Genomic DNA, 12262 nt, shown 5'->3' on the forward strand with positions numbered 1-12262 from the left:
AAACTCTTTCAGGACAAAATTTAAAGTAAAACTAAAGATATTTGTAGTTGTATGAAAGTTGCATTTTTCATCGGTCGTAGAGCCGGAAATCCGCAATATTCATCTCAGAACAATGCTTATTTCACGCAGAATCGTTAATAAACGTAAGATTTTTATACGTCTCGAGAAAGATAGAAACATAAATTTACTTTAATCTAGTTTTAGATATATCAACACTTCCATCTGGATTAGTTTGGTATTGAGTTAAATGTATATCAGCTGTATGATGGATATTAAGGCAGTGGCAGTAGCTCACTGATCAATTAGAAAATGTACTTTATTCCTGAACATACTCCAAGAATAAAGTAAACTCAAGTATAAATACGGTATTATCGATAAATGGGTACATTTTTTGGTACGTGTCATTCAAATATGCCACTACTAGTCCCTCAATGCGATTCTCTACCCCCCAAAAAATTTCAATAACTGGAGAGTTATACAAGGCCTTCAGATTAGTTTACTGACAACCAGCAAGTATACTTTATTCTTGAACATAATTTAGGGATAAAATAAACTATACAGGGCACACACGGGTCAACTGTATGATGACCTTTGGGTGAATGTGTGAATTCATTTTGTTAAATACACCAGCTGATGTAAAATCTACGTGATTGATCAGTTGTCCAGCTGAGCTGGCAATGTGATTAGCTAAATAAGGTGAATATCATAAACAGACGAGGAGTCACAATAACGTCGCTGAAATATGTTGACCAAACCACACACTAGAAAGTGAAAGGATGACGACGTTTCGGTCTGTCCTGGATCATTCTCAAGTCGATTCATAATCTTCAATATCATAACCTTCACTGGAAATGGAAAAGTAGTAGCAACCCTGTTGAGAAGCAGGTGAATTGGAACCAAACCCCCATAATTCCACAAGAACATCTTGATGAATGTAGTGTAGGAGTCTAAGGTCTATCTAGGTCTAAGAGAATTCTTTAACTATTATGGGTTGCATCTTGGGGCAGGTTAATCATTGGCCCAAGGTGATTGATAAGCCAAAACAGGCTTGCTGTCCCCAACAATGGTAAACCATAGGGATAATGAGAGATACATTATCATGATAAAAAGTTTTTATTATTTACAAATTGTTGCAACAAAATGTAGTCTGTGAGTCTTACATGCATTATGGGTAACAGGACTATCCAGAAGAGGGTTGAGATTGGAATATGTGGAAGATTGGGAGAATACTCAAAAGGAAAGGAGCATACATAAGGATTAGAAAAAGTCAAATTGAAAGAGGGAGATACACTGGGCATTCCACACAGTAGCACCAGTTAATATCATTGCTGGTTTACATGATAATATGCTTACTATTATTAAATTCTGGAGTCATACATTTATCATCCATGCATATACCCGATATTTATTACAGCCACTTATTATCAAAATGGAAACTACAGATTAACCAAAAGCAATCATATTAACAAGAGGCTACTGTAATATAATGAGAATGGGCTGTTAAATAGACCAAGGTAAAGAGATACTGGAAAATTTTACAAAATATCTTTACATCATTCTAACTTTACTTTCCCATAAAAATTGAAAAAGTAAAAAAAAAAATACATTTCTTATTTTACAAAATTAAAGTTATTTTGTTAACACTGTAAATAATGATGGATATACTGTATACCTTTCACTGATGATTACGAACAGCCACATGCACTGTGGTAACACAAAACTTCTTGGCAATATTTATGATGCAAAGGTGTTTTATTTGGTTTGAAGAAGGGGAGGACCAATCACCAAGGGTAGCAAGATGATGGGATCTTATAATGCTATGTGAAATGAGGTTGCTGCTATGTGAAATGTGGTTGCTAACCTTCAGCCCTATTTTGTTTCTTAGAAATTCTATATAAATCTGGTGTTGTGTGACATTTCTGACTTGAAAATTGTACATGTCAGAAATGATGTTTACTGCTACATGGATCATCTTTTAACTCTATATGAAAGCAATTATGGGATGTTATCAACTTAAATGATGAAGCCCCATGACTGATTTATCGAGGAAGTGAATTATAAAACAACAAAAATATCACTGTTTATAAACTGCCAGTATTAAAAAGGCTGAAAATAGCGCATTGCATTAGGATTGCAAGCAGCCAAATTGCTGCCCCATTCACAACTTTTACAGTCAAACCTCTAATACTAACATTAAGGTATTCACTCAGTACACATATTTGTTCTTTATGCAACAGTATTTATAGATGTAATGCCATCTTTAACAAACCAGGTTTACCCGTCAGTTTGTCAGTAGCACATTGAGGTTTGTGTGAAACTTGGTGATTATGGTGAGTGGACAGTTGCTTGAGGACTGGGTGCTGATGATAAAATAATTAAGATAATTACATAATTAAACTCTGATAATACTTTCAGAGAAACAAATTCATCCCTTTAATTGGAAAACTGTAAATCACAGCATTTTTGGCAAAATTTTGAAGATGTGCTAGAGGGCAAAATGAGGAATGGTTTTTAATAGTGGATTTCAAATTATTTGGGGAAGAACTCACCTAAGCACATCCTTAAAATAGTGGCCTTGGATTTGGAGATACAGTGAGGCATAGTTATTTTAAGAGGTACTCGTGTTAATAGTAACAAAATTCTAAAACATGATGAAATAGTTCACATTCAAAGTTAATACAGTCAGTAACATAAATACTGCTAAAATCCGTGTTCTATAATTAAAATGTACATAATAACATTTTAGAATTTTGTCAAGAGGCAAGTAATATTAAGTGACCTGGAGTAAGGCTAGGTATATGCATCTTAAATTTTGTACTCTGACATTTTCAGTAATATATTTGTTTTAATTTATAGGACTTACTGGAAATTGTTGCTAGGTTAAACTGCAAGATTATTTTAAAGTTTAACCTAAAAATGAAAACTGTGATGCATAATAAATCTTTACTTTTTAAATTGTGTACAGTATAGTTGAATTATAAATTAATTTAACAAAAGATAAAAATTTTATATTTATCATTCACAAAATCATAATACAAATTCAATCTATACTCCGAGCATTATAGTAACTTTAATCATCACAACCAATGGCATCATTAATATTTTATATAAATCCTATGTGCAGTGTGTTTTACCTGATGATAACATGGAGGCCACCAAAATCATACATGATATCTTGCAAGATACTGGCCAGCTCTAGAATTAAACATTTTAAGGGCTAAGGACTTCTAAAACAAAGTAAAAATTTAGTTTTCTAGTCAGATTTGATGTATATACTGTATACTTATTAGAATTAGTTTTCATTATAAATGTTTTGGAATATTAATTTCAAAATCCACAAATACTAGTTTGTATGATTTAAAAAACATACAGTTTCACTAGATCCCTATGCCACAATAAATTATGAAATATATAAACAAATCAAGCATTGAATGTAGAAATAATTTTTTTGGTGGGATCCCAGTAGCTCTACGAGCTTACCTTTGATTTCACCAAGGTTGAGCCCAACACACCAAGCCTACGAGATCAAACCATCGCCTCTTGGAATCCAGTACCAGAATATCTCTCATTATAAGGCGAGTCGAACGAAGAAATGGAGCGTAATCTCTCACAATTGGAAAAGCTCGCCCCCCAAAAAAATATGCACAACAAAAATGACTACTTGACAAGCATGAGCCACCCCAGAAGAAACAAGGCAAATGATCAATAATGGGGAGTAACTCCAGTAATCTGGATGTTGTAGCCACCAAATGGCAGTCCAAGGCACCAGAGGTTTTAGCTAGCCAGCTGCCTCGCTATGAAGCTGTCAGCGCCAAGCCCACCAACCCCACAAAAAAAGGGACAGAGCTACATGCAGCCTACCAGAAAAAGGCATTCATTAGTGTGTGTACATGTATCGTGGCACTGCCAAGTTTCGGCACTGTGGGGGCAGATCAGGACTTCCTTGAAAAACAGTATTATGGCTAGGATAAAGCCATAAACTCGTACTGCAATCAGAAAATTGAAGAATTCCAGTACTCGGAGGAAGAGGATGGAACCAATTCAGCTATACAATAAAGGTTTTGCATCTATTATTGAAGCAAGTCCTGTCAAGCCACACTTTAAGGAAGACAAAACAAAACCCTGTACAGGAGGATGTACTGTATATCCAAACCCCAGGGACCAGATTCACAAAGCAGTTACGCAAGTGCTTACAAATGTGTACATCTTTCCCCAATCTTTGACGGCTTTTGTTACATTGTTTAAACAGTTTACAAGCATGAAACTTCCCAATCAACTGTTATTATTGTTATAAACAGCCTCCAGGTGCTTCGGAGATCATTAACTGTTTAATAATAGTAAACAAAGCCGTAAAAGATTGAGAAGATGTACAGGTTCATAAGTGCTTGCGTAACTGTTTCGTGAATCTGGCCCCAGAAACATTGCTCTTGGAGGACCAGAGCTTGTAATGAGATAAGGGATAAAAAAAAACGTATCGAGCACCAAAAAAAAAAAGTTGAAAGACAGCCATGGACCCTCCTGCATCCCCAACATTTATGACCTTTCCGTGCCATAGAGAAGAAAGGGAGCCTACATTCACCTTGGAGTTTAGAAGCTGAATAGAGTGAAAAAATTGGATGGTGGTCAGGGAAGCCTCAGAACACTGGAAAACCGAATCCCAATGCCCATCCTGAAGAGACGAGGGAATCAATTTGTTGATAGGCTCTGAACATTCATAATATTCCCAGAGGGAGGCAGCCCCCGACAATCTTGCAATGCATGGTGCCTGTGGGCTTGCAACACAAAACTGATTAGAAGCCCGAACTAGGTTTGGAAACGGTTCTTTAATGGGGGAAAAATGGGATATCTGAATTATTTTAAGCAATAGAAAACCAGTGTAATGATGCATATGAAGGAGTTTGGTTGGGAATTAGTAGGAGCTGCCTAACATGAGCCAATAGCCTTCTGTGGGCTTTTTCTCTTCTTATTGTCTTAAGAACAGATGGAGCCAGAGACACTGAACAAACGAAGTTGGCAAGGTGCTGGCCAAGACAGAAATGGCAGAGTAATTTGGCTAATGCTTGCCACAAGTAGCTAAAATATGATGTTTCTAAACTTTCTCATAAAAACAGCATGGGGTTGGGAATTGCACTACCCACCATACATGGACTGCAAAAAGACCATACAGTACTGTGATGCCTGACTCAGTAAAATGACTGGACCTTGATAGGCAGACAGATGAGATGGGGCTTGGCTAAAACCAAGGTCCAGCAACGACAAATGGTGCACACCTGTGTGACAGGACTTCTGAACCCAATTGATCACATGACAAAGGTAACACGCATGGCCATTGAAGTCTAAAATCACTTAACCCCTTAAAGTACAGTTATCATTAAATATTGATTCAGGGAGGGGGGGGGGGGCAAGCTGTTATCTTGAGGTCATCTTGAGATGATTTCAGGAGTTAGCGTTTCTGCTGTCCGGTTCTCGACCAGGCCTCCTTTTTGTTACATACTCCCCAGGAAGCTGCCCGTAGCACTTGTCTAACTCTCAGGTACCTATTTAGTGCTAGGTGAACAGGGTCATCATGGTGAAAGAAACTCTGCCCATTTGTTTCTGCCTCTACCGGGGATCGAACCCAAAACCTTAGGACTACGAATCCTGAGCACTGTCCACTCAGTTGTCAAGCCCCCCTTACATTATACATTGATTTTAACTATTATTGCCAATTGTGCTAATATGGATATACTGTACAGTAATAGCTCTATATGGATGTAGTGAAGTTTATCTGACCCATGAAAAACCCTGCTAACTCTTTGTGATTGCTTACAATGTAAATGCGATTAGCATCACAAATGTTTCTATGCCAATGCAGTAATTGTCATGGTATGAAATTCCGTGATAATTACATATGTATTACAATTTTGTTCATGTGGTTTTCTCAACACTATATGGTTGTAATGACGTATACCAGGTCAACACATCATCATTTGAACGTCATAATAAAAGCACTTCAGAAAGCCTGTTGGCCCGTATCGGGCAGCTCCTATGTATATCCACGCACACATTCATATATGTGCATTAATATTTATACTCATGTATATACTCTACTCATATATATATATGAGTGAGTTTGGGTGGATAAATATAGGAGCTGTCTCATATGGACCAATAGGCCTACTACAGTTTCTTTAGATCTTATGTTCTTACTGTTATATACATATATATTCATTCATTCATATTGAGTATATAATATATATATATATATATATATATATATATATATATATATATATATATATATATATATATATATATATATATATATATATATATATACTGTAATACACACGCACACACATACATTCATAAATACAATCATTGATAAAGACATACATAAATTCATTCATTGATAAATACAAGCATTCATACATTTATTCATTAATGCTTACATTCATTCATTCAAAAGAATGTAATTTCTATGTGCACATTCATTCATTTTAGACCTTAATACATGCTCCTTAGTTAATTTACTCAATCCATGTTTTTATAAATTACATGTACATAAATCTAGTTATTCAATACTAATAATATAGTGAATGAACTAAATTAGTATTGTGCAAGGAAAAATATTTTTGGTATTTTTCTTTTTTTTATCACATAGGCAGATATGCGTGTAAATCCTTAGCCTCATGTTGGGGGTTAAGGATGTCAGATGAGAAAGTTTTCAACCAGATGGCTAAGACAATAAACCCTCACAGGGACACGAGACAACAGCCACTAGGACTGCCACAGTCAGCACATTTGGTGTTTTGGAGAAACAAACACCAAACCCAGACCTCAAACACTGTGAAAAAGGCTTTAAGCAACGATGAACTATAAAAAGGTATGTATTCAACCCAAGTGTGCCATCAGCTAAAGTGCACGGCCTCTAACACCTACTGGAGCAGACAGTTGTTGCTCCAGTAGGTGTAAGGCCTTGTGTAAGCCCTGTTGATGGAGGCCTCTCCCATCAACAGGCCTCATAGGGGAAAGGGGTAAACAAGTTATATACACTGCCTATGAATGTGGCAAGTTAGGAGAAGGCAACTTGTAGACAAGAGCTCATAAGCCTTTGGAGCAGGTATCCCTGGTGGAATATGGGAAACAAAAGCAGACCCAGGGAAGATAATCCTGGAAACTGCCAGAGCAAAACAGAATGCTAGGACTTGCAATGCGAGTGGCATAAATACACTCGTGAAGCAGCAAAAGGAAACGAAGCAATAGACCTCAGCAGAATAAATGTTTCAAGTAAAGCCTGAACCACTTGGCTGAAAGCAAGCCGTAATCAAAGAACTTGGCAAAGGTTACAGATATTGGGTAGGTGTCACAAGAGGGAAGAATGAGATGATGGGTTGACTGGACCCTCAGGCAAGCCAAACTGCCGTCTGGTGGAGATCAGGTGCATTCGGGTAGTTACCAAGCATCAACAATCATTTACACTTTTTTTTCCCTGAGGTGTCATTTTGTCACGCTTTAATGTTGTGCTTGTCTTTGTTTTGTTTTTCTCAGTTTTTTGGGGGGATGATCTCTGAGCCCCTGCTCCACTGGTCTTTTAGAGAGCCCGATTCAGATCTTGACTCCTGGTGAGTATCAGTGGCCTGGTGTGTTGGGCTAATGCTTGGTGATCTGAGGAAACCCTTGCAGAAAGATGACCGTAAATAACACAACTTCAAATATAAATGTTGAACAAAATACACATGAATGCACCTCTTAAAATGACTTCGTGTTTTAAAACATCACAAGTGAGTAGCTTCCTAATAGTAATAGAAGTTAACTGCAGTTTTATTGCACTTTTAAATCACATATTTAAGGGCTGTAGTTATAACTATTATAGTATCAAGAATGGGGAAACCATTTCCCTAATTTTTTAGGCATTCAAAACACAAGGAAAAGGAGCACATAATTTCTTTGAGATTTATCATAAAATAACTTAAAAGCTCTTAAATATGGAAATGCTTTTAGTTGCATGAAAATTCTTAGGTATAACAATACAGTATTTGGATAACTACCACACTTGGTTATAATTCAAAGATATTGTTTTGTAAGGCAGATTATCTCTTAATTGTTTTAAAGATATATCTAAACAAGAGAACCATAAGTATATAATAGATTCCGAATACCCTTTAAGATATAATTGGATCCAATAAATTAAATAAAGTGGCATGAGACTAATACACAGTACACCTGACTTTTTAAAAGGTAAGTGTTAATTGCAGAAGTGTGATTGAGGCGGCCAACTTTTAATTTTGGTAAAACATTGTTGAGTTATGTTTACAAGGGTAGCAAGGCAAATTAAATGTTTAGTCTTGACTTAGATATACACTTTTAACTCTACATTCATATTCTTAGTTTCCTGATTGTATAAGACAGCATTTTGGCTTATACAATATTAATATTACTTAATTTTCCATATCAAACATCAAACAATTATTAATAATTCAAATAGGCAGATATCTTCAAATTATTAAAAATCCTTAAGTTGAATGACAGAATTTTTCGGTAATAGTTTATCCGTAAAATTTGGTTACATTTTGTTTCGTGCAAATAACCCAGTTGTAACCAAACAAAATTAGAATTTGATCTTGAGGAAAGGTAAAATTTTGCAATAAATTTAGTTTAGAGCAACAGACCCATAAATGACTCCTTTCAAAGGCTTAAAGTTTTTGGGAAACACCGTCATGCTAAATAGAATAATACATTACTGTCTTATGTTATAAATTTACAGCCCCAGCTCCTTCAAGAAATGAATCAAGAATATCTATGTACAGGGTAATTAAAAATATCAATTGTAAATTCATTGTTTAAAACTCGATGCTAATTTTGCAATAAGTTAAAATTATGATTGTAAATATTTTTATGATCATTGGCAATTATTTGCTTTTTAATAATACAGTACAGTAATACCAAAACTTTAATGATTATTGCCACTATCAAAGTTTAACTTAAGGTATAAAACACAAAATTGTGTATACAGTACTTACTGTCTTTGATCCAAATTTGATGGCAAAATGCATATCCTGGCATACATCAAACTGTGTGCTTGTGTATTTTTTTGTTAAATTTCTGGACAAAAACTTAATTTTTTTTAATAGTAGGTAATCATTTACATATTTTAATTAAAATCTATATTAAAAAAAGTTTAGGATATGCATTTTCTGCCTTTATTAATTTTTGTACCTATTCAATTTATGTTTTTAGCCAATCTATTGTTTTCTGCTAATACCCCTTATATTTGTCAAAATGTACAAGCAAGGTTAGGTATTTATCTTCCAAAGTATTTATTTTAAGGATAACAGGCTAACATTTAAAAAGTAGGGTTTACCACTTGATTAAAATGTAAAAAGTTTGCATTATACTTGTACTGCCATTTCATTATATAATAAATTAATTTGGATATACATAAGACATTATGGCAGTATTTTAAATATCGGCTCATATTTGTGTGTTCAGAGAACAACACGGTTCGGTTACTGTTTAAACATGGCATAACGAAATTAAGAAAATGCATGAAAGCTAAAGTGATATTAATGCTTATTTGTAATAAGTTATCTCAGGATATTCATTTTTACCAGATGTAAGCCATTTGCCTGACCAGGAACACATTGAAAATTTACACAATAAGAAATTTCTCTAAATTATAATTTCCATCTGTCAAATTGTCTTATTTGTGGAGCTGGCACAAATATTGATTGATTGATTGATTGATTGATTTACATCCCAGAACTGTTATGTGTTTTGATTTCTTTAATCTTTACTGTGAGGAAATACCAAGTTCCCAAAAGCATACAAAATCTGAATGACAACACATGAAACACATGCTTAAAATAATTTCCAGCATTTCTCTCATTTGCTACCGATTTAAAAAAAAAATATGTAATTCTTTTTTATAGCAAATACAATTTTTATTGGTGTGTAAATGTATGTTTTCAAGAAAAAAAAATGGCACAACCTTTCTATTGATGATGATGATAATGCAGAGTTCATGGCAATGCTTATTTTTGAGTCTGCTAAATAAGGTGTCATTCCAGAGGTTTGGTCTTATTCTGTAATAAGATTGCTGTCCAAAACTTGAGCTGGATGAATCAGCTTATTTAGTATGTTATAATATATAATATGTATAGTGAGCAATCCCAGAGTACAAATTATAAATCATTTTCTATGTACCTAATAATAATATCAGTAAATTAAATTTTGGCCAAAAAATATAACATTAATCTATGTTGTATAATAACACCAGCTGAGCATTCTTTGACTATCTTGAGGGCAAGTGTTAGTCTTCAATTTTACATATGTCCTTGGACACTTGCTGAAAACTCATGGTAGAATAAGAATGTTTTGGTGTAGAAATTGATGCAATTTCATTTGTTATGGTAGGAAAGGGATACAACAACAACAACTGCAATGATGAATGCTTTTGGTCTTAATATTAGTATTAATTACATAAAAAGGTACAATAATACCATAATATTTACTTTGGTCAACTTTGAAAGCTTGGTTAATACTCTACTATCACATCTTTTCAATAAAGTGTAGCAGCTATCAAAATGCTTCAAAATGTGATTTATCAGACCTCTACCCCAAAAACTAGAAAACAAAAAAATTAATTGGTACAGTATCTGTCACTAACTGCATTTTCATTCTCATTTTCTATTTTGCAACACTTTACTATTAGGAGTAGTCAGAAAATTGTCATATAAAAATTTGAACTTCATCTAACTTCATAGTTAGATGCAAAATAACTTTGCATTATTAGCTTGATAAATGCAAAGTGAACAATCATGGAATACAAAATGTTAAACCTAATATAATGAACAGTTCCAAGCTACAAAGTGAAAATATTAAAAACTAGTGTAATAAACTAGTGTAATATCCAACACTACAATGGTTAAAAGGCAGTTTTAAGAACAACTTGGGCAAAGGATAATGTGCCAATCCTTAGTGTACAACCAACTATATTTACATTGGTATTTATAAAGTCACTCCCTCATACTTTCTGAACATATCTGCCTAAGGCTTAGGGGCAGAACATGAAACTTAAAATATTCATAGAGAAGAATGGCACAGTATGAGCCAAGACGGTGAGAATTATCCTTGAAGAGTTGGGTCACCAGAATAATTTGTATTGTCTTGTCTTCTGTCATATCCTTCTTGACTACAGTCATCCTACTCTCCAATTCTTAGAGCAGTAAAGATGGAAAGTAAAAAGAGAAGTTTATTTAGGAGACTAACATCCACAGTTTACGTCAGGTGCCCACCTTCTTGCAATTCTCTTTATATGACATAGCTCCATGGATGGCCCTCGCTATAATTTCTAGTCTGTTAAATGGGGTTATTTGTGTAAGGCAGCCGGAGGGTGGGGATGGGCCATAAGGTATGTATTATGCATCTGAGGGGCAACATTAATTTTTTCATCTTCAGAGACTATCACAATGCACAGTTCAGGAGGAACCTCATTTTATGCATATTACTTATGACAACCACTGAGGTTAAAGAAAATGCATAACCTACCATAGCCAATACAAGTCTTTCACAATTAACATTGTCTCATCTGGGAGGTATCAAAAGTGTTCAGTAGTTTAGAAGAGCACAGGTTTCAGGATGTGACAGCAGTGAATGTTGGTAGCAATTATTAGTGTAGTCTTCATGTCTCAAAATTTTAAATCTTTAAGTATTGAATATCAAGAGATGTATTAAGTACTGTATTTACCATTATATGAATTTGAAACAGATCAGAAGGCATTAAATGCTACAAACATGCACTAACTGTAACAGGGGCTAATTGCTACACATTGAGGGCTTGGCGAGTAGGAGGGCGGTGTGGAGAGTGGTAATCATCATCCCTGGTGGGGGGTAGCTGTCTTCGTGCAGAAGGTCGCTCTGGTGGGCGATCGTACATAAGACCAGGATCTTGGGTAGGAAGCCTGTCGCCATACTCATCATCTCGTAGATCTCTAGGGTCACGAAGCTCTCTTATATCCCGTGGGTCACGTGAAGGAAGTGTGCGAGATCCTCCATGTCCTGTTGGCCCTCCTCGATGGTAGACTGAAATAGTTTAATGCTTTTTCATTCTTAGAAAAGGTAAGCCATGATACAAAGATCAATATTTTCCATGTATTGAGTAATCACATACAGTATTTGTAATATTGGTGTTGTTTCTACATTACTAGGTGTAATTATATGAAAAGTTATTTAAGTACCATTAAGTAAAGTTTTACAGTACATGCAAAATTTATTTAAAATT

General features: G+C 34.8%; 1 protein-coding gene across 10 annotated transcripts in view; it reads right to left on the bottom strand.

The window, feature by feature from the left end:
- Positions 1-1094: 1094 nt before the first annotated feature.
- Positions 1095-12262, bottom strand: part of LOC123765279 (voltage-dependent L-type calcium channel subunit beta-2) — a 272000-nt gene continuing 260832 nt past the window's right edge. For 7 of the 10 annotated variants that reach the window (XM_069335512.1, XM_069335514.1, XM_045753816.2 and 4 more), the window contains one exon: positions 1095-12063. In XM_069335512.1, the coding sequence (XP_069191613.1) occupies positions 11804-12063 (260 nt within the window). In that variant the 3' untranslated portion in view covers positions 1095-11803. The remainder of the gene's footprint in view (positions 12064-12262) is intronic. The other 3 variants (XR_006773696.2, XM_045753820.2, XR_011230250.1) reach the window with 2 other exon arrangements.

Source organism: Procambarus clarkii, chromosome 33 (genome assembly GCF_040958095.1).
Source record: "Procambarus clarkii isolate CNS0578487 chromosome 33, FALCON_Pclarkii_2.0, whole genome shotgun sequence".
NCBI lineage: Eukaryota > Metazoa > Arthropoda > Malacostraca > Decapoda > Cambaridae > Procambarus > Procambarus clarkii.